Source organism: Lycorma delicatula, chromosome 5 (genome assembly GCF_047948215.1).
Source record: "Lycorma delicatula isolate Av1 chromosome 5, ASM4794821v1, whole genome shotgun sequence".
Taxonomy (NCBI): Eukaryota; Metazoa; Arthropoda; class Insecta; order Hemiptera; family Fulgoridae; genus Lycorma; species Lycorma delicatula.
The window spans coordinates 48,555,308-48,579,948 of record NC_134459.1 but is presented as its reverse complement, the minus strand read 5'-3'; the positions used below and the strand labels follow the sequence as shown (position 1 = coordinate 48,579,948).

Genomic DNA, 24,641 nt, shown 5'->3' with positions numbered 1-24,641 from the left:
ATGGGCTGGGCAAAAGAAATGAAAGTGGGGACTGGCTTATTGAGTTTTGCACGAAGTATAATTTAGTAATTGCCAACACCCAGTTTAAAAATCTTAATGGAAGAATATACACATAGGAAAAGCTGGGTAATACTGCAAAGTATCAGATAGATTATATCATGGTTAAGCAAAGATTTAGAATTCATCTCATCAACTGATATATTGCAACTGATGGATGAGCATAGAAAGTATAAGAATCCTAGTGATGAAGAAGGTAAAAGGACTTGTTGACAATTAAGAAATACTATAAACAGGAAGTGCAAATTAGTGAAATAAGAGTGGATTAAAGAAAAGTGTTCAGAAGTGGAAAGAGAAATGATCATTGGTAAAATAGATGGAGCATACAGGAAAGTTAAGGAGAATTTTGTTGTACATATTAAAATCCCATAATGTGTTAAAAAAGATGGTACACCAATTTGTAATACAGAAGAAAATGTTGATAGGTGGGTGGAATATATTGAGTTACAGAGGAAATGAATTATAAACTGGTGATATAGAGGAAGAAGAGGAGATAAAGAAGATGAAAAGGGAGATACAATACTGAGATCTGGATTTAATAGAGTATTAAAGAATTTGTTTGGGAGAATTTGACTGGGATAGATGGGATAGCTTCAGTATTACTGCACAGAATTATTGCACAAACTTGTGTGCAATATTTAAAAAAAAGGGGAAGTTCTGTCAAACTTAAAAAAAAGTGTTATTGTCATGATACCAAAGAAATCGGGAGCAGATAAATGTGAAGAATACGAATAATTAGCCTAACTACTCTTGCATCAAAAATGTTAACTAGAATTCTGTACAGAAGAATTGAGAGCAGAGTAGAAGAAGTGTTAGGAAATGACCAATTTGGTTTCAGGGAAAGTATAACGACAACGGAAGCAATTTTACTGTTCAGCTTAATAGTAGATATTTTTACACAGATTTGAATACTAGATCATGGATACCAGTATTCTTTGGTGGTTGGGTTTCAATTAATCAAATATCTCAAGGATGGTCGAACTGAGACTGTACAAGACTACACTTCATTTATACTCATACATATCATCCTCATTCATCCTCTGAAGTATTATCTAAATAGTAATTACCAGAGGCTAAACAGGAAAAAGAAAGATTAATAGTAGAAGGAGATTAAAGAAAAACAAACCAACATGCATGGCATTTATAGACTTAGAAAAGGTATTTGATAATGTAGAATGGAATAAAATGATCAGCATTTTAAAAAAATTTAGGATTCAAGTATAGAGATAGAAGAGCAATTGTTAACATTTACAGGAACCAAACTGTAACAGCAATAATCAAAGAGCATAAGAAAAAACTAGTAATAAAAAAAGGTCAGACAAGGATGTTCACTAGCCCTGTTACTTTTTAATCTTTACATAGAACAAGCAGTTAATGATGTTAAAGAACAGTTTAGATCTGGAGTTACTGTGCAAGATAAAAAAATAACGATGTTACAATTTGCTGATGATACAGTAATTCTGGCTGAGTAAAATAAATTTAAAGAAACAATGAATGGCATGGATGAAGTCCTATGCAAGAACTACCACATGAAAAAAAACAAGAACAAAATGAAAGTAATGAAATATAGTAGAAATAAGGTAGATGATCCACTGATTATAAAAACAGGGTGAGAAAAGACTGTAGCAGTAGAAGAATTTTGTTATTTGGGAAGTAGAATTACTAAAGATGGATGAAGCAGGGATATTTTATATTTAAAATTCTGCTATTTTTTTTTTTTTAATTTATAAATAATTATACATGCATTATTTGTAAAATGCCAAATAGCACAGCTGAAACAAGCTTTCAGTCAGAAATATAATTTGCCTACATTAGATATTAATTTAAACACCAGGAAAACATTTTTGAATACATATGTTTGAGCATAACTTTATACGGAGTGAAACTTGGACAATTGGAGTACCTATGAAGAAAAGATTAGAAGCTTTTGAATTGCTTTGCTATAGGAGAATGTTAAAAATCAGATGGTTGGGTAAAGTGACAATAGAAGAGATGTTGCAGCAAATTGATGAAGAAAGAAGCATTTGGGAAAATATAGCTAAAAGAAGAGATAGACTTATAGGCCAAATCTTAAGGTATTCTGGAATAGTCGCTTTGACATTGGAAGGGACAGGTAGATGGGGAAAAATTGTGCTAGCAGGCAATGCTTGCAATATGTAAAACAAATTGTTAGAATGTAGGGGGTACACCAAAATAAAATGACTGGCACTAGATAGGGAATCGGAGAGCTGCATGAAACCAGTCAAATGACAGAAGACAAAAAAAGAAAAAAAGTTTAAGCAAGTTAATATTTATAGTGCATTTATGAATAAAATACAAATATTAAAAACGTAACTTTTGAAATGACAAATCACAACCAAATTTAATATTTAAATTTGTTTAAAGTTTATTCCATAACATTTTTCAGTTCTTGTAGCCATCTTTGATGAAATATAATCAACAATGAACTGACACAATTCAAGTCTAACACAATTTTTGACTAAACATATTTAAAAATATGTATTTTGAATAAACAGACTGCCACTTGATATCCAGGTTCAAACATCAGATGTTGAAAATGGATGAAGTTTTTGAAAATGTTTAATATATTAAGTTTGGCCTAGTTGATTTAAAAAATTGATAAATTTAAACAATTTTTGTCAGAGTCTATCTTAAACACTGCATGGTACTATGCTGTATTATTTGAATAGTGTTTGCTATTCCCTATTAAGTACAAGTACATATTAGGTATTTAGTACAAATAAAAGTAAAACACTAATGTACTACTACAAAAAATACCACTTAAAATCACCTTAAAAAGGGTTAATTTTTTTTTAATTACAATAAAAAAATCTTTATTGTGTTTCGTGATTTATTAATTTACTTTATTTAAATAAAAACAAGAAAATGTTTGGGAATTAAGGCAAAAAGGCATACTATTCAATTTTAGTTAAAATTGAAATTATTTTAAATTATTACTTACTTCCTTCACTCCATCTTCATGTTTTTTCTCCCATGTAGATTTCAACTGTCTTAATTTATGTTCATGTTGTTGTTTGGCTTCTTCCAATGCAAGTTGCTTCTCATTTCTAAATATTCTTTCTAAATCAGTCTTAATTTTCTGTGTATCTCTTTTTAATTTATCTTCCCACTGAAAAATATATTTAATGTAAAAATTTACTTTTTTTGGTAATTAAATTCAGTTTTATCATACTAACTGTACACTTCTGTAAAAAAAATGTAATATTTCATTGAGAGTATAAAATATATTATAACAAGACCTGAGTAACGGATCCCTGCCAATTAAGAAGAAAATAGAAAATATAATAATGAGGAATCCAGAAAGGATCTAGAAGAAACCCTTTTGGTAAAGGAAACAGGTCTGTATAACAATGGTCCTATGTAATACTTCCTACTGACACCTTAAAAAAATGATCATTCTGTGAGAAGAGTTACCAGACCAAGGTTTGGAATTTCATGGGAAAATGTGAGGGTGGTCGATCATTCTCGTGCTTTAAGTTGGGTCCGGTCCAGCAGGTAAAGAAGATAGGAGTATAAATATTCCCAAGAAGACCAGTTAAAAATCAGTTCTGCAAACCAGTCCAGCGATACGTTAATCAGTCCAGCAAGGAGACTCTGTGGTGTGAGTCTGCGAGAAAAGAGTACTAGACATCAGTCAGCAAGAGTTTCTGTGAGGAGGACAGTGAAGGAGCAAATTTCCAGTGTGAATTAAGTTCAATACAGTTAAGGTGACGCCACGAGTAATGCTGGTAAACAAGAAATACTGTCAGTGACATACCGAAGTAAGACTATAAGTGAAAGAGATAATGTACTAAATTTCATTCATAAATTGTTAGGGTAGTTTTATTTGTGAACAGCAAAGGTATTTGCAGTGAAAGATCTTTATACTTGTCTTATCTATTGTACTATTGTTTGTTAATTAATGCAAGACTAGTGGTTAAAAGTGTTAAGACTAGCTAGCGGTCATGCTAGGGGACTGAATTCTTCTTTTCCATTCTATTTATCTACCTGTGAATAAATCCTGACAATTATTTTAAATTCTGTTTGTATGTAATCTCTGTTTATTATTATGATTGACATTTATGGTTACTTGTTTGTTATTGACGTATAATATTATTGTTTACCTTTACCATTATTGTCTAAAGGATTTTGTAATGTCATAATGCCACCAATATTAATCCCATAATTATTGTGAGATTTTTTTATTGTCTTATTATTGTTACTATTATCCTGATTATTATTGTGGTTGTGATCACTATGATTAATATTTGTTTATTTACTATTTTTCATTAATTATTTTATTATTGTTGATTATTATTATTATCACCATTGTCATTATTATTGATGTGTCTTGTTTTACTTATGTTTATAAACCAAAAAACTGTAATTATATAAACATTTTCATTTGTCAATCTCTTAATATCCCGATTGAGCCGCAAACACACGACAATATCTTATTTTCTTTGAGGTGGTTAACAAATGCTACTCTATTACTGTTAAATGGTTTTACTAATAACATTGTGTGTTTATGGAGTACTAATAGTTTATAAATTCTGGAACCTTTATTTGATAAGTATAATTGTTTTGTTTGTTTATTTTTATCCTTATGTAATCTAACTTTCAGCAAAAATAAACTTTCTATCACCTCATTGAAAAAAAATTCACAAGTATAATAACATAATAACAAATTAGCTAGTCTAAAAATATTCAAAAAACTGAACCGTATTATATTGAATTTGAGACCTAAAACAATATATATCCATATCATTGTACTAAATGATTAGACATGATTCAAATCAAACATAATTTTTAAAAACTTAAAAATGTGTCTTTTCGATTTCAAAACTCAGTTAACAATAACTTTAAATGGGACAACTCTAATGAAAACCAATAATACAAGTATCAATGAAGATAATTGTGATTGCAGTTAGAAATATTATCATGCAAGGAAAAATTGTTTATTAACTATAAACTGTGTGTGGTTTGTTATTAATTAAAAATTAATCTTTTGTATTAAACTTCCCTTGTCAGGGAAGTTTAAAATGTATTTTTAAAAATTTGAAATATCAAGTTTTTCATTAAGTTCATTTATTCAATACATAATATTTTTTGTAATTAAATCTATTAGTAACATAAGTACCAGCCAGTAATACAAAACCTGTATCACTTTAACAGCTTTGCAGTGAATTCTCTTTCATCTTTGATGATAGTATCTGTGTAAAGATAGTGTCTTTAGTTTAGTTTGTAATTGGTAACCAGCTTTAAGATAAAAAAATTACTTTTTGAAATTATTTTTATAACCTACCTGGCTTTCATCAAATATTAAAAAAAAAAGATTAGAAGCAGAGTTTTACTAAATAGCATTAAAGCATTAATTGAACATAAGGAAGATTTTGGATTTCAGGGAGTTTTCAAATTCTTAACTTCTTTAATGAAAGAAGTTTTCAGAAAGTTGTGATTTAAGTATTGGTAAATGAAAATAAAATAAGTGCTTTTATAATTCAATTAAAAACTTACCTCTGAATTTAGTTCATTCTTTTGCTGCTCAAGCTTAAATTGTAATTTTCTATCCTTTTCCGATACTTCACGATTGTGAATACTCTGAAAAAAAAATTAGTTTTGTTACTTTGAAAAATTTATTTATCATTAAGTAATGAGTAAAACAATAAAATTAGATCTCTTTTTTATCCATGTACTAGTTGCTCATAAGAAAATTACTGTAAAACCAATAGATTTTGTCAGGAAAAACAGGGAACTTGTGACACTTAATATTTCATTGTATCAAAAATATACTATCACAAATTGCCATGTCATTTAGACATCACTATATTGTTATGAATATGTAAATATGAAATTGTTTTATTCTTTTTCTTAATATACATATATAAAATGGCACTTGCTTCAAATATGTTCAAAAAAATTTGGTATATAATAAAATTATATTCTACTATCATTATAAAATTTTTCCTTATCATTTTTCTAATGTTGTGTGGTGCTTTTTAATGGAAAAAATTAATTTAAGCACATTTTTTAACTATATTACTTTTCTTTGTTTATATCCCCATATTGCATAACCCACTGTTTTGGAATTAAAATATTACACAAGCCAGTATAAGACTACACAAGCCATGCTAAAATTATTTTATTAACCTTAGAAAAACTATTTATTTAACAAAGAACAATTTATGTTTACTGATTACTGTTCATAAATATAATACTCAACTGATGTTGAGATTGCAAATATAACACATTAAAAAATAGTAGTATATTTATAATGGCAGTAAGGATAAGCTTCAATCCTTTTATTGTTACTGCTTCTTTGTATGGAGTTGTCTCATGCGTGGTGCTTTTTTTCTCCAACGTACAATTTGGTGATTGAAACTTTATACATTTTCCTTATGTCCCAATTTCCAATCAAGAAATTTAAAAAAATGTTTTGATGATGCAAATTAAATAATATAAAGATAATTATTGATTTTTCTCCCAAAAATTGATATTAGAACTGTTACTAAAAGTTTTTTTTAATTTACTTTCCATATATTTTTTTATAATTAGATTTTTCTATTAACATATTTGTTAATAATTTTTCCAAATAATTTAGTGTTTTTTTTTGGAACATATTTTATGACTTTCATTGGGAGTAAAAATAATTTTAAAATAATTAAATTTAAATACAGACTGCACATATCAATCCATATCACATCAACTAATTTTTTTTTTTTATTTCATTAAAATAATTTGATAATAAATTTTCAAAAAAACAATATAGTTTAAAAATTATTTTGTCTGTTTAAACAAGATAGTTTAATGTACTGGTTCGAATAACTGTGCCTAAATGCATCTTCCACTATTCATAACTTATACCACTGGATCATTAACCTTGTTAGTGTGATCAATTATATTTTTATTATATGTAATTTATTACAGATTTAGATACATTACATTTATTTTAATTTTAGTAACTTATTTCACATTGTTGATGTTAATTATGATCAACATGTACAATATTCATATTTTAACAAGTACTAACAGACCCGGCAATGCTTCGCTATTGCTATATATATATATAGAGAGAGAGAGAGAGAGTGGGAGTTTAAATGAACACAATTGAAAATTTGATAAAAAAATTAAAAAAACTGAACTTCACAAATTTTACCTTTCACTTATTCTCCTTCCCCTTTTTCCTTTCCAACTTCTCCTTTCACCCTTCTCCCTCACCCCTCTTCCAGTTTCCTTTTTACTCTTTCCCATTTTCCCCTTTTCTCTTTCCACCTTTTCCCCTTTACCCTCTTTATCATTTTCCCCTTTTTCCCTTTTGCCTGTGCGTAAATCGGTCCATTAGTTTTTTGGTCTTTAGCGGATACACATACAAACATGCCTTTTATATATATGTATATATATATATATATAGAATAAAAAAGTCTGTTTGTATATTTGTTTGTTTTGTAAATATCTCGACACCAGCCCCGCCTAGTGGGTATAGTTTTTCCAAAAAAATTTCTTCACGTAACTAATATTCATATTCTGAATATGAACCAAATCTGTCCATAAATATAATTTTTCTAAATATCTCAGCCCCAGCGCCATCTAGCGGGTTCAGTTTTTGCAGAGATAATTCTTTCCATGTAAGTAACATGTAAAGTTACCTTTACATGTGAATATGTTCCAGCCAGTCTCAGTCAAGTCAATCCTTCTATTGCTATCAAATCTATCATGAATGTGTTTGAGTTAATTTGCATGTTAATTGCAATTCACAGTATTATATATTCATGACAGTAGATTTATACAGAATCATGGTTAAATTTTTAAGTGGGCGTAAGCAAGCATTAGACGACGATAGTGAAACATCTAGTGCACAGACGAGCGTGGTTCTAAAAATAAAATCAAGAAAATATTCCCAAAAATACACTTAGATTTTGGATTTACTAGTACTGAAGTAAATGAAGAAGAACTGTGTGTCATTTGCTCAAAAATTTTGGCTGCAGTCAGCATGAAACCTAATAAACTTAAATGACATTTGGAAACACTTCACAGTGAGTTCGTTAACAATCCTCGAGAATTCTTCAAATTAAAATTGAAATCATGAGAAAAGCAAATATCATTTTTAAAAAAAACTTTGTCCGTGAATGAAAAAGCTTTACTTGCCTCTTACAAAGTTTCATATAAAATAGACAGATGTAAAAAGCCTCACACCATTGGTGAAAAGCTTATTTTTCCAGCTGCAATTAAGATTGTAGAAACTATGTTTGGAGATAATTTTGCCAAGCAATTGTAGTCCATAACTCTATCAAATGATACTATTGCCCCCATTGAATTGGTGATATAGCTGAAGATGTACTGCATCAGCTTTTTGGGAAGTTGCGTGACAAATTATTTTCAATTCAGCTTGATAAGGAAACAGTTAGCAATAAAGATGCTCATTTCATTGCCAATGTTCGATTTTGTGATGGTATGTCAGCAGTAGAAGAACTAGTTTTTGCAAACCAATATAGATTACAGAAATGGCACTCGCATTATTTACTATCTTAAATGATTTTATTAATGAGGTAAATAAAGTGGAAAAATTGCTTCGGAATATGCACTGATTGTGCTCGTTCAATGTCTGGAAGATTCCAAAGTACACAAGCACTTGTGAAAAAAAAATCTCCACAGTGTGTCTGGATACATTGCATGATCCACAGAGAAGCTCGGCTTCCAAAGAAATGAGTCCTGGTATATTGTGCTAACTACATTTGTAACCATAGTAAATTATATAAAAATGAGACCCTTAAAATCAAGAATCTTGTACTGCACATAGGGTGCAGTACATCCTGACCCTGAAGGGAAGACACCCTCCATGGCAGTTAGGTCGCCATACTCCACCCCCTCTGTACCTACCCCTTAGGGGCAATAACGGAGGTCATTTTCAGTACTTCAGCAACAGACATCTCCCAGTCTCGATTACCTCAGTCAGGATGTCACTGATGCAAATGCTACAAATGACATTCCCATCAATGTACTAACACTAAACTAAATGAATGTACTTACAATGGTCTGAAACAAGACCATATCGATTGAGCTGTTCCACCCTAACCTATCCAAAAACTGTAAAAAGAAATTTTTGCAAAGTGTTTATGAATTAAGATATGGAGTCATCATTTTTCTAGAAGAAAAAACCTGACCAGAAGCCGAGATGTTTCAAGTTGGTTTTTTTGTGATTGAATTGAGCTACTTGGTTGACATATTTGAGAAATTAAATACCTTGAATCTTCAACTCCAAGGAGCAAATACACATTTGTTGGATACGAGTGACAAAGAAATGCTTTTATAGAAAATTGGATTTGTGGAACAGAAATTTAGAACAAAAAGACGTAGAAATGTTTACAAATTTTGATGAATGTGTTACAATTACAAGGCTGAAGAATAACATGTGAAAGTTGTTTTTGTAACCAATGAAAATCATTTAGCACCATGCTGGCACCTAGAGGCACCATGCTTTAGCTATGCTGGCAAAGAATTTTAAAAAGTATTTTCTTGCTGATGACAATTTGGTAGCTAACTTGGGCAGGTAACTTGGTAACTTCGGGTTAGGGATCCACTTCAGAATACTCCTGAAGGACTCTCAGGAGTATTCTTCTTCGGCTCTCAACTGCCGAAGAAGAAATCTTCATAGACTTCACGGCAAGCGGCAAAATCAAAAGACAGTTTAGTAATAATTCACTCTTTGAATTTTGGGCAGGGGTGGAAGTTTCTGCAGTGAAAACAAGAGCATTTCATATATTATATGAAGTATAGCATTTTGAAAACAAAATATAGATCTCAGCTTAATATAGAAAAAGAACTCGGAGCATCTATTTCTAATATTAAACCTTCCTTCAAAAAACTTTGCCTGCAAAAACAGGCCCAAGGGAGTCACTAATAATTATTAAACTTGTTTTTAATTTAGTATTTTTAAGTTAACTATTAAATACATTGTCCAGTACTGATACAATCCTATTTATAAGTGCATTACATTAGTGTAAATGTCTATTTTATTATTTATTATGTCAGAATGTATTTTGTTTAGCTTTTCTTTCAGTAAATTAATAAATATTTTTAATATTTTCTTTTCAATATGCTTGTTTCTCCCATTTAGTGTTATCACGCCCCCTCTAGAGGAGTACATCCCACAGATTGAGAAGGGTGTAAATTAAGAATACCAATCCTTATAGTCCTAAAATCTAAAATCCCATACTTTTCTTCTATTTTAAAAACATGGTGGTTACTTTTTAAGAATTTTTTTGTTGAATTTATTTGCAATTGTATGAGTTTTTCAATTTTATTACGATACAAAAATCTACTGTTTTCATTTAAAAATGTACGAGTGTCTTGTACTTATTTTAATAGAGATTTCATATTTTATCCTGCTAGATTAATTTGCAAGTTTTTAATTTTTTTCTATAGCTTTGTAGTTTATTTCTGTGTTACAATTTAAGACCAAAATTTATATTGATATTTTGCTTGTTTAATTTCCATCTAGTTATTATAAGAAAAATATTATTTTGATCCTTTGTTGTAAATTTGTATTATTAGTGGTTTTCTTGAAAATAAAATGTTTCATCATTTACATTGGATAGATAACCATTTGTCTCTTTTCTCTGTCTCCCTTTCTGATGATCATCAGAAAGGGAGACAGAGACCAAAAAACATGCATCTACCAAAAATCAGTGAAAAATCTCTTTCTTCAGTGTCTTTAATTTACCATTGTTAGAATAATGATTTTTTGTTTTTTTGATTATTTTCCTGCTTATTATTATTATTACTTAAACAATAAGTTTCAGTAAGCCTTCAATTATACTCTAAGGTTTGTTTTAAATGCATGAAGAGATTCATTCCCATCCATATTACTTTTTATTGTAAATGGCATCAACTGGAAAAAAAGTGAGTAGTTTGTAGACATAAATTTGTATAACTACTTAATTATAAAGGCAAGACCTTTTCTCAATAATTACTATAATGCATTACTTGGTGTGATAGCTACCAGGATATAGCATAATCTGCCAACTGATTTGCTTACATTAGGATTCTTTTAGAAAAGATGTCTTACTTTTTGAGATATTTTCATGTTATTTTATTCTTTAATTGAATTTATTGTTTTACTTTTTTAATTTTTAATATTTTGAATATAATTTTTTTATAATATTGCTATTTCGAATTACTTTTAAATTATTTTATAATAACAAAGCTTTGTAATTTTTTGTTTTAATTTCTAATTGTAAATATATTTTGTTCTTTAGTTTTGTTTTTCTGTCCCTCTGTTAGACTTTGACTGTCCTGCTGGCAAAATAAATAAAACCAAATCAAGTCTCTCTTCAGACCTCATGTTAAGACTTATCATGTCTTCATTCAGACTTTCTTGGTTGGAGGGAGGGTAAAATAATAAAATTGTAGTTGTAAACTTTAATACAAAGAATAAATAAATCAACTAGTGATACAGTATATATTATATATTTAAAAATATAATTGTGTGTGTGTGTGTGTGTGTGTGTGCATGCACACACACACACACATGCATGCATCCATTCATATTTATATATGTTTACTTTTACAATTGCTTACACGAATGTGTATAATTAAATGTCATGTACATTTCTGCTAATCTAATATAATTAATACAAATGATTACATTACTTTTAACTTTAAACCATTAAGTTATACAAAATAAAACTCTACACAATTGTTAATTAGTGATTCATATTTGAAAGAATTTAATGTTATGCTTATATAAACAATATCCTTTTCAGCATAAAAGACAAAACAAAATTTTGATAAAAGTAATAATTACAATTGCACAATCTACAGAAAATTATTGGTACTAACTGTATGTTGATACTGACATAAAAAAATGTAATTTTAGTTATTAGTTAGGTGGTAGCTGTTTGAAAGCAATCACGATGTTTACCATTACTGGGTTTTCTAAAATTTTCTGTTTAATTTAATGAAGGTAAATTATTTATATTTTACAAATCTATCTATATTTTTGCAATTAAGAGTTATTTTAATGACGTAATAAATTTATTAAAAAGACCTTCCATGATTGTTAACTGGCTTAAAATAATAAATTATGATAATTATGGCAATGATTATTAATAAGTTGTTTGGTTATTTATTGCTATGCTGCTAAAAAGAGTGTAAATGCATATTTTGTTATTTCTGTAAAACTTATTTATTATTTATTGCTAATTTAAAAAATTTAAATGAGTTTAATTCTATTTAGAGTTTATATTAATTATTTAGTGAATACGTTTTTGACTTAGTTAATACAGATTTAATATTTATCAAATTACAGAATATTTCAGATTACTCATAGTTAACCTTACTTGCAAAGAAAACTTTTGTTTTAATGAAACTATGTGACTTAGTGCTTTGACACTCTGTAACCTGAGTGGAAGTAGTTACGTATGAAAAGGTCACATACCTAACTATTACTTATTTACGTCATGTCATCCATCAGAGAACTTTCCATGAATAAAAATCAGAGAATTAATTTTCTACATTAAGTTTTTCTCCTAATAATTTGAAATTCTGTTAAAATTAATTAAACATTTTTTTTAATTTATTGCTTTTTCTTTTTTATAATCTCCACTGAGTACTTTCAAGGAGATCTCTGCTTCTTTAGAATTTTTTTTTGTGAAAGATGAATTAAAAACATAATAAAAGTTTTTAAATTGTGGAGATAGATATTTGCTTTCTCATTCTAATAATAAAAATTTATATTACAAACAAAAACTTATTATTCCTTATGATAATAGAATGCAATTTGTTAAACTTTTAACCACTTTATATTGAACTAGCATTCCCGTTGCAGTTATGTCTGTGCTACATGGTTACTTGCATTTCACATTGTGATCAGAGGATGTCTAGCCAGGGGGTCTGCCCCCTGGACCCCCTGTATTTATTAAACTCATGCATGTGAAAATAATAAAAATAAAATTTAAACCTATTCAGTTTATAAAAAAAATTATCAATGTATTATAATTTCTTCAGAGCAACAGTTTGGTCAGTTTAGGACCCGAAACATTCAATTATCTTAAGAATGCGGGTTTCAAAATAGTGGCCTCCAACTTGAAAATAGTAGTTATAGCTGGTTACCTGTCCTTTGTACAGGTAAAAGTGTATTTTGACCGGTTCTTAGCATTACCCTACAAACAAACACACTAGGAGGTGACCATACTTCATTTCTCAATTTTAAAAAATTTTTCAACTACTTTTATTCTATATCTTTTTGCCAACTAACCAAAGGCAGGTGCACCCAGTCTCATCACATATATAGTAACAGTGGCTGTGTTGATTGAGCTACTCCGGCATACACCATCACACCCCTTAAAAAATCAAAATTTAAAAAAAAACCTGAAAATTGTTTTTAGATATTTATCTGAAGAGTATTTGCAAGCCCAAATTGAGTGAATTTAACCCTTTAATATAAATGGAGAAAATTTGCTGTCATTGTTCAAAATTTTGTTTACCTCTTCACCTTTCAAGGTTGTATTTCAAAAAATCTAGAAGTTTTTTTAGATATTCACATTAAAATTACACACATGAAAAATCAAATTGATAACTTTATTTGTTACCAAGAAATTCAAAAAACAGTAAATTTTATTGTTACTCCATTTTAACCCTTTAAACTTGGAATTTTAAACTTTTTTTAAACTTAGAATCTTATTTTTAAAATCCTTTAAAACTTGAAATTGGTTTTTAGATATTCACATGAAGGTTACACATACAAAAAATCAAGTAGATATCTTCATTTGTTCCCAAGAAATTAAAAAAAGAAAAAACAGCAAATTTTATTTTTGCTCCACTTTAACCTTCTAAAATCAGAATTTAAAAAAATCCTTTCTTAGTGTGCACTTCATCATAAGAAGATTATGTATACAAATGTTTATCTATGTATCTTAAGTAATTTTTACTGGTTGTTGATTATGAATTTTACCAGAACATGTTGTTTTATAATATACTAACATCCTTGTTGTGGCTTTACCTGCACTATATGGTTACTTGCATTTCCTATCGCAGTTTGGGGATATTTGGGATATCTGGTCATAGCTTGCTTTGCTCACCCTTCAGTTTAGCCAGAGGGCTGTGCTCTTTGGACATTTCTGTGTGTTCATTAAACTCATGTTTTTGAGAATAATAATGATAAATAAAAATTAAACACTGTTCAATTTATAAAAAATATCAGTGTATTGTAATTTCTTCAGAGCAACAGTTTGGTCAGTACAGTACCCTGAAACTTTGAGTGATCTAAGAATGTAGGTTTAACAGTCAGACTCCATCTTAAAAATCATAGTTATAACTGGTTACACGTACAAAGTGCAGGTAAAAATGTATTTTACATGGTTCTTAACGTTACCCTGCAAACACAAGTAGAAGGTGATTGTACTTTGTTTCTCTTTTTTTTTTTAATTCTTTAATTACTTTTATTTTATGTCTTTTAGTCAAATAACCGGAGGCAGTTGCAGCCAATGGCAGCGCACTTACAGAACAGTGGCTGTGCTAGTTAAGCTGCTATGCCATACACAGTTGCACTACTTAAAAAACTGAAATTCAAAAAAACCCCAAAATGGTTTTTAGATATTTACCTGAAGAGTATTTAAAACCTCTAGTGAATACCTCATGTAGTATCAGAAATAAAAAAAAATTGTAATCTTTGTTCAAATTTTTTTACCTTTCTTTATCCCTTTCAAGGTTGAATTTTTCAAAATCTAGAAATTGATTTTTAGATATTTAAAAAAAAATTATACACACCAAAAATCAAGTTGATATCCTCATTTGTTACCAAGAAATTAAAAAATAGACAGGTTTCAAAAAAAAATTCAAAATTGTTTTAACCTTTTAAACTCAGAATTTCAAAAAATTTAAAAATTAGTTCTTGGATATTTACATGAGGATTACACACACTAAAAATCATGTTGATATCTTCATTTGATACCAAGAAATTAAAAAATAATAATTTCATTGTTACTATGATTTAACCCTTTAAACTCAGAATTTCAAAAAATCCTTTCTTAGTGTGCACTTACACTGTAAGAAGAACATGTGTTCAATTTTTTTCAATTTATCTTCATTAGTTTTTGCTGGGCACCAAAGAATCACTCATTCAGGACAAGTGCTTTATAGGTACAGATTAGAATCAAGGAGAAAGCATTTAAAATATCCCAGACACTAACATCTATTCCCCTGAAAAGAATGAGTACATTTTCCATCCATCTCAATCCTTGTCATAATTTAATTTACAAGAAAAAATGAAAGTCATTTGTAAGAAAATAATTAATAGTTACTATAGTGGTAATGGTTATGTTGCTCTTTATGAGGTTATACATTATTAATCATGAAATTCAGTTAGAATGATTACTTCAAGGATTAAATAAATAATTCAGCCATGACTGTTTACTTTTAAATAATAATTTAATTTTTGTCATATAGTAGAACTAATTGTCAGGAAAAATAAAAATTTATAGTCTTAAAAAAGTACTGACAGTTTAACTACTGGCATCTTGATATAAAAATACAAGTATTACAGACTATTTTTAAATACTTCCCAAATACTATATTTTTACAGTCCTCAAGAATGACAGCCATTTTAACTGATTGTAGTCTTGGAATATGGCTGAAATATTCAACCATATTCCCATTATAAATTTTCCAGATAAATGAAACATTTTTTAAATAAAAAATTATATTTATATACTATACATAGATGATTTGAAGAATTTTTTCATGACTTTGTCACCACAACTGCTTCTTGGCTGTTAAGTACAAAAATGTATTATGAATAGGTTGTTATCATTCAGATATAAAAGTATTTTTGCATAAAAGTTCAAGAAAAATTGTTAGAAAACAAGATAAAAACTAATGCAAATAACATTGTAACCAAAGAAACTTAGCTTGTACTCAGTAGTAGTCTTAAAACATTTCTGTACATCAATTTTTTATATTTTTATCAAAGTGTAAATCTCTAGTCTTTTCAATTCTTATGAATCTATTTTTCCTATGAGTAGAATTTTTTTTAGGCTCCTCAAATAAAATTGAAACAAAAAAAGTTATACAAAGTAATTTTTTTTTTATAACCATCTGTAAAATTTTAAGTGATTTTTAAATTTTAATATTTTGAATTCAGTGTCAAATTAAGTTAAATAAGTTTTTGGTTGGTTTTAATTTGGTACTGGCTTCTAAAAGTAAAAATTTGAAAAGGAATTGGAAATCTTTTATTTGTTTTCTTCTTAGTGTATTTTTTAAGTTACTTTTATTTTTTAAATCCTATTTTATAACACTTTTCAACCATACCTCTTTTAATTTTTTTTTTGCAAATTTAATATCTTACAACTAAAGAGTTAAAAAACATGTGACTAGCTAAATTTTTAATTTTCTATGTTCTTAGTCTGTTAAAACCCTGACATCTACATTTCATCATTTGATGGGCAAAATCTCCAGCATGTCATTTTTTGTGAAATTGTAGGGTTTTGATTTTTTTTTATTATTGTTTTGGGCTTTGTCTAGTGGAGGAGAGACCTCCACGTATGTGCTAAACAGTGTTTAAAAATTAATAAAAATAATTTTCAAAACCTCATAAGTGGAATTTCTTATTGTTAGAATGAACAATTTCTTATGACTGCTGTTACATATCAGAGATTTTCTAAAACTGATAACATATCTAAAACCTCATTTGTGTACCATTATCCACATAGAAGGTTTAGAGATTGTTCAAGAAAAGCTTAATAACAGTAATAAAAGTGATGGAAGCAAAATAACACAACTTTTTTGAGTATGTAAGTTTTTACAAGTTTTTTGACCAAAATTTTAATTAAAAACTGGAAATCAACTTATACCTTGGCTTATATTAATTTTTTTAATATTTTACAAGAAATGCACTAAATCACAAATAAATACTTTATTAACAAATTAATCTTCAGTGATATATTTTTGAGAATATATTATTTACATTTAAAAAGTAATTTGTTAATATTTTAATTATAAGCTTCCTGAATGTTGACTTTTATCCCTTGTGCATTTCAATGTGTACAGTACAGTTAAAATGCTAACTTATAATAATGCAGCCACTCAATTTTCTTTTTTGAACCCATTTGCTCCACAGATTCAGGCTACAAAATTACAGAGCACATTTTGAATAGATGATTTTTAATATCTTATTTTTATGACAGTAACAATCAAGTTTTTATTTAATCATACTGTACTTAGGTCCTACTTCACTATATTCTTAACTTTTTGCAAAATCTACAGTTTTTAACTCAAATGAAGAATTCACTTCGTATTTTGTATGGTTTTTCTGTTGCAATTCTCATTGTTAAAAATATTAAACATCCAAATATAAATGAAATTGAAATTTAATAATATTTTTTGAGTATACAAAATCTAATATAAATGATGATGCCTTTAGGAATTTATTTTGGGTTTGAGGATGCCATTAATGTCATGTCTTGAAAATAGCAATTCTATTATTTATCAAAAAAATCATTATAATAATTTATACTCAAAACATATACACATATATTTTTATCCTCCAAAATATCCTTAAAAAGATTTACTTATATTCCAGGATTGATGGTAGTTCACATTTTGAAGAAAAGAATTTGTAATTAATATGAAATAATTGGTATGATGATGTTAAAATGCTTTTATACAGTCTTTAAGTGATTATTATGAATAAAATCGTACCTGTACTGTAGCGAGATGTGCCTTCTCCTTTTCTAGTAATGTTTTTAAATGCTGTATTTCATCTTGAAGTAATTTTTCCACATTTTGGTGTTGTTCAGCTTGTCTTGTTGCAGTTCTTAATGCCCTTGTCTGTTCTATACTTTTCTCTCGTAATTGCTGTAACTCTTGTTCACACTGCTTTAAATGTGGCAACTAAAAGGTAAAGAAAATTCATTCTGAGATTGTTTAATATAGCTGATTGGTAGTTATAAAATGTTGTTTTTTAAATTCAGTAATATAAGTGCAATTGTATATTTAAAAAAAAACATTTCAAGTGATATAATATTTTTATGACTTTGCTTTATTTTGCCTTATTTGAGGAAAACAAAGTTGAGGACCCAGTGAATAATAATTGATTGATGGAACAACAAATACTAAACCTTAGCATTGCTAAGACTTGAGATTTTTGGAAGACTATCTATATTATAAGAAAAGATAATGAGAAATACGACCCTTTTTTAATCAGAATATGTAACATCAGAAGTTTAAACTACAATGATAGGTTAGATAGTTTTAAATGTTAATAAAAATCTCGTCACAGATGGGAACTAAAATACAATAGTGGGGAAGAAAAAAGGGATGTAACTTTCAGAATTCTATACAAAATGTATGCTGATCTCTGGATTTTGTTAAAACACACTGGTTGCAAAAGCAACACAGTGCAAGTGTAGTAGCAGTCAGCTATCTTGTTACACTCCTATCTGCAATTCATTCTGCTTAGTGATAGTAAAATAGTAGTGGATAAATACTGAACGTTTCATTGTTGCTCCTACTTTCTGAAAAGGTTCCTTAATTAAGGTGGGTACCACAAATGTTGATAGATACTGAACTTAGGGAATGGCCACAGCCATCATATTCCTTGAGCAATAAAGGAATAAATATGTTGACAGAAATAAGACTCATGACAAGGTATAGGTCAAGTTGGTGAAGCAGAAATCAAGAAACATCTAAATATTTGATTGAAATTCATCCAGTTTGACAAAGCCAAAAAAAATTCAGAAATGAAATACTGAACTGAAGAGTTATAATTACATCATTTTGGGATATTAAGAGAGTTTTAGTTATAGAATTCAAGAAGCTGGGACCAGAGTAAGTTTATTGTGAAATGCTTCAAAACTCAATCAAAAAAAAAAATGTGCAGAATTTCTACAAACAATATTTTTCAGTATATTAATGTGGACTTAACTCCACGAGTCAAACAAATAGTTTAATTCAACAATTCAAATGGGAGAATTTTTATCATCATCCAACATTCCAACTAATGTCAGATTATTCCACCTAATCACTAAAGTAAGGTCTGGGTGGCTACCTAGTACTTTAAAAAACAATAATAATCTCATGTACAGGGCTAGTAACTGACTGAACCCCATAGTGATAGAATTCTGTGATGAGAATTTATAAAAAGCTAATGTTGCAATTCAATAAGCCCTGAACATGACTGGGAATTATGTGGGCATTTAATGGATGTACAGAAATCTAACATTTTATGGAATAAAGTATACCCCACTACAAGGATGCAAATTAAAATTCATGACCTTGGCTTAGCTGTAAAGACAGAAAAGAAAAAAATAGAAGATAAACATGACTAAACAGAAAAATATCATAAATTAAATTATTACCGATTAAATAATTTCAGTTTAAGGTCTGTATTATTTAAAGAAACACATTAAAAAACAAAATAAGGTACATATGTAGGATCATATAAAGATTATTTTTTGAAAATTAACTCTGTTCATTTGAAGTAGTTTTCACAAAGAACATTATAGTAACAAAAATAATAATAATATAGTTAAATTATAATAACTTAAATAATATCTATAATGAACTGTAGGGATACTCACAGTTTCTATGTAATAAAAAAAATTCTGAGTCACAAAATTGGAGGCCGTAGTTTCTAAAGTCACAAAATCTATTCCCTGGCCACAAAAAAAAAGTTGCACAAAAGTCTAGTTTCCCTTTCTACAGTAAAAGCAATAAGGAAGTGGATAAGAATCGTGAAAGATAAACAATGGACTATAAAAAACAAAAGTCCTTTAATGGTTGAGAAGGAACAAGAAAATATTACATAAAAAGAAAATAAGTAATTGATAATTTAATGGAATGTCTTTCATAAATTCCATAAAATTGAAGCCTTTGTTGAAAATTTTCTAATGAGCATACACATATATACATCTACAAACCAAAGAGGGAGCTGTTTTCTCTAAAGGACAGTTCCAAGCATTCAAGCTCTTTTACTCTACTGTCCATAATGATAACTTTCTTTCTTAGAACACTTTTTCCATTTTATGCAAATCCACGTAGGAGCTACTTATGGAGAGCTCCAAGGATCTGAAACTTGAAATTCTTTATCCTAAATTAAGAACAACAAGAATAGATCCATAGAAGATTCAATGAGATTTATAATTGTTGATACCTGCAGTAACTTAATCAGAACAAAAAATCCATTTCTTGTTAAAATTACAGTTATTTTCAGTACACCTTTCTGATTACAGTAAATACTTATCCTAACCACTGATCTGAAAAAAATATATATAAATTACCAACCATACCTCATGAAATTTAATTTTATTCAATTTACCTGTGCTAGTTTGCCTTCTGCTATGTTAAGCTTTCCTTCAATCTCCCTTATATGCTGTTGAGATGATTGTTCTTTATCATCTAAACGCTTTTTACAAGCTGACTCAACCTCTCTTAATTTCCATTCAAAGTCATCTAACATTTTCTGTTCTCTGTCAGAATTTTCTGTTCTCAATCTTTCAAATTCTCTTTCAAATTTTTCTTGTACTGCTGTTTTTTCAGCCATTGCTTCATCCAGTGCCTGTAAACCAAATAGTATTTTTGTCATGGAAGTTTATTTTAATTTTATATATATATAAAATAAAAATATACTATAACATTATAATATATATATGTGTATATTTGAATATAATTCAAACGTTGATAAAGTTAATGAATAAATGAGGTGTTTTTTACATTTTAATTTAATTTTTTAATTGCATTATATATTAAAATAATAACCTTTTCTTTAATTTTTTTGTAATGGTATTACCTGTTAGGACCATCAGCTATGTGATTCTTTGATTTAAAATTTTAATTATGTTTCATAACTAATATTTTTGCATATTTGTTAATAATTAAAAATATGTGTTTTTTACTTCCTTGTATGAAGTACAAGGAAGTATTGTAATCACAAAAAATTTTGGTTTTCATAATTCAACAGAAATATCCATTTTGACCATTCCTGAATCCATTTTGACTAGTTTCGGCATGATGTTTGTACATATCTACATATGTATCTCGCATAACTCAAAAATGATTGGCCATAGAATGTTGAAATTTTGGATTTAGGACTGCTGTAACATCTAGTTGGGCACATCACATCCCCTTTTGATTGCAATTGACTGGACCAAAAGTGTTAAAAAAAAACCCAAATCCAACTTTTTTGGATTTTGGTCTGTTTTTTAACTGCAATAATAAGCCCTTATTGAGAGCTTTTCAACAATATATCATAAGTGGTACTTATTTTCATTGGTTCCAGAGTTATAGCCAAATAAAATTTTAATTAATGAAATGTTTGGATCTTACAAGGCCAAAATGTTTGGATCTTTGGCCCTTGAAAGCCAATTTTTTTTAATTTAAATATATTGATTTATTAATAATTATTAACCTGTGAATGTAAAAAAATTTTACAATAAATAATAATTCAGTAATAACAAAAAAAAAAACAACGAAAAAAAATAAAAAGAATATGTAATAAGAAATATAAATATATAAAAAATATATGTGATTTAATAGGAGTACAAGGAAGTCATGTGGTGTCCACATCAGATTTTTATATGTGCCAATTACATTTCATGAAAGAAAAGAAATAAGGTTTTCCTGTTCCATGATAGTTTTTAAAATGTAAAATAATAGTAATGTAGTATTATTTTTTTTTTTTTTTTTTGTGGAACTCACTATTATTAAATAAATTCTCATAAACAATTTCTTTACGTATCTTCGTTCTTTTTTTTTTTGTTTAATGAAACCAGTATTCAGATCTAAATTTACACTTTGTTTATTTGTTGTTATACATTAAACAAAAGTAAGCATGGTATTTAAAAATAAGCAGTGTGATGTTTTTAACACATGATTTATTACTTCTCTTAACTGATTCAAACTTTCTTGCCAATTTTCTGATGGTTATGTTTCATCAGAAATAGCAAGGCATAACAATAATAAAATCTATATTTGTATTACTTTTAACTTAATTTAAAAGTTATCGTGAATTTCTAATTTGTATTCTTTTATGAAATTTATTAGTTGTATTTTAAAGCAAGTAATCTATAGATAAGCATCATATTAGAAAGAATATTTTATGTAACAATCTTTGGGGCATAGTTATTTGGTCTACTTGAATAGAGTTCTTGTAATTGTGAATTATAAACAATGTTGAATTAAAATATTTTTACTGCAGAAGCGATTTCTTTTTAACAACTTTTTTCTAAAAGAGAATTTCGTTATTCGTGCTCTTTTACTTGCTATAAGAAAAAACTATTAGAATTTAAAATTATTTACATTTAATTTTTATCTAAGTAAAGGTTTATTTTTAAAAATAAGTTCAAGTTAATTAGAAAACAATAAAGGTTAAATCTGTAATTATAAATTTATACTATTTTAGGAAAATCTAATTTTGGCTAAGAATATGTAATATTTAGCAACTTATTGACATTTTTTAACAAAATTAATTCAGTAAGACTTATCTGGCTACATTTAATTCCACCATGTGTTACACAGAACTATTTTTCTAATTCCTTATCCCATTACATAAAGCTAAACAGTAACAGTAACTCCTATGCAAGTTAATAATATAAAATTTCATGATTATACATTCATCTGTTCTAGAGATAAGGAAAATATATCCCACCACAGATTCTATGCATTCAGAATTATGTACTATTTTTTTTTTTTTAATTTGGTCACCAAAAACTTATATTCAAAATTGTTCCCCTTTATAATAGATTCCCTTAGTGCATTCTTTAAAAGTCAGGTAAATAAAAACTAAAAAATACAGTAATATTGTTTCTGTAAAAAGAAATTTTTTAATTTAATTTAAAATAATTGGATAGTAGGTCATTTAGATCACTGGGTAAATTATTAAAAATATAACTTAAGCATTATATGGTCCCTTCTAATAGAATAAAGCAGTTTTGCGAAATAAAACAAAAATTGTTCTATTGCCTGGTTTGTTTAGAGAAGGTTGTTTTATTTTTAATAAATTACATACACTTGGAATTATTTTTAAATTCTATTAAATAAACCAGAATTCATATGATAAGACATATTAATTTTATTTTGAAAGTAAATAATTTAATTTTATGAAAATTAATTAATTTTTTATGAAAGTACTTTGACAGAATTCTGCATCTTCATGATTGAAATAATTTTGTTATTATTTACTGCATGATAAAAATATAAGATACTATAATAAATATAAAATTATCATTATTTTAATATTTTTATTATGGAATAACATAATTATTTCAATCACGATTGAAGATGTGGGATCCCGCAAAAGTACTTTCATGAAAAATTAAAGTAAGATATGCCTTATCTCAATATTCTGTAGTTGGTGTAAGTAGTAGTTGGTTAGTAGTAAGTAGTAGTTGGTGTTCTGTAGTTGGTGGTTTTAAGTATAATTTAACTTTAAAAGATTAATTTCAGTAAAGTAACTTGGAATTATATACATTTAAGCAGTAGAAAGATAGTTTTATAAAATCTTTGTTTAGAACTTAACAATATCAAAATGTAGATCTAATAAAGATTAAGGTAACCAGAAAAAAATTTTTTAGGGGTTCTTGATAGATGACAAGCTGCATTCAAAATTGTCCATGTGTTATCACTTTGTTTCATTATATTACAATTTTCCTTCAGAACACTGTAACTAACTTAATAGAATGATTCATAATGAATGCAGCTAATGTATAAAGCTCTTTTTTTCAGACTAAACACTTTGCTGAAATATAATAATTTTTTCATACTATCATGATTGACCAGTTTGATTGATTAGAAACAGAAACAGGAGACCTGGACTTGACTTACCCAGTAGGTACCTCAGCCACTAGTTCGGCTTTTTGCACAACACCTGGACAGAATAGCTCATCGTCGTTGGACAATTTCATTTTCTAACAACAGTACAGAGGTGGCTGACCTGCACGCCAATCAAAAGGTTCCAGCATTGCATCACTGATAGGAACCAAAGTGACTGACCTAGCTTTTATGATACTTGTCCAAGAAAGAAGAAGAAGGGATGGAAAGAAGAAGGGAACAATCAACCCACACAAGGACTACTTCTAGTAAGGGTTGATCAAGATAGTTTACTGTCTTGACTAGGACTAGAACATTATTGTACATTCAGTATAATAATTCTCAGTTCTCCAGTCCTTCTTACAATTCTTCAGTTTACTTACAACATATGAGTGGCATTAATGTGTGTGTGCACACGCGCGCATGGGTGGGTGGGTGTGGGGGTGTGTGTGTGTGTGTGCATGCGCACATATATATATGTCGTACGTATTAAACTCATTTTCTTTTAATTTATAAGTTCTTATTTTCATGTAATATTTTACCTAATCATAGAAAAGCCTTTTCATACTTTTTTCTATTTTACTAACATATTATGTCCTTAACATGTTAAATCTAACCTGCTCTTTGTTATATATCTGATTTTTTTCAGTAAATGAATTAATTTGCTGATTGCAAACCTTATATCATAATTTAATGTCATGATTCAATTCGGGCATAAGATTTTTTCTGAATATAATTTTCCAAGTAATAGCTATTCAGTCAGAATTAATTATATGAAGTTTAGA

The 24,641-nt window shown here is 28.1% G+C and overlaps 1 protein-coding gene across 11 annotated transcripts in view; it reads right to left on the bottom strand.

Annotated features, from left to right (window-relative positions):
- Positions 1–24,641, bottom strand: part of LOC142324914 (uncharacterized) — a 188,173-nt gene that overhangs the window by 43,260 nt on the left and 120,272 nt on the right. For all 11 annotated transcript variants that reach the window (XR_012756437.1, XM_075366045.1, XM_075366049.1 and 8 more), the window contains exons 6-9: positions 20,369–20,608; positions 17,752–17,943; positions 5,575–5,658; positions 3,020–3,187 (exon numbers count right to left, since the gene is read on the bottom strand). Coding sequence is in view for 10 of the 11 variants with exons in the window: in XM_075366045.1 (XP_075222160.1) it covers positions 3,020–3,187; positions 5,575–5,658; positions 17,752–17,943; positions 20,369–20,608 (684 nt within the window). In the remaining variant the exon portion in view is untranslated. The remainder of the gene's footprint in view (positions 1–3,019; positions 3,188–5,574; positions 5,659–17,751; positions 17,944–20,368; positions 20,609–24,641) is intronic.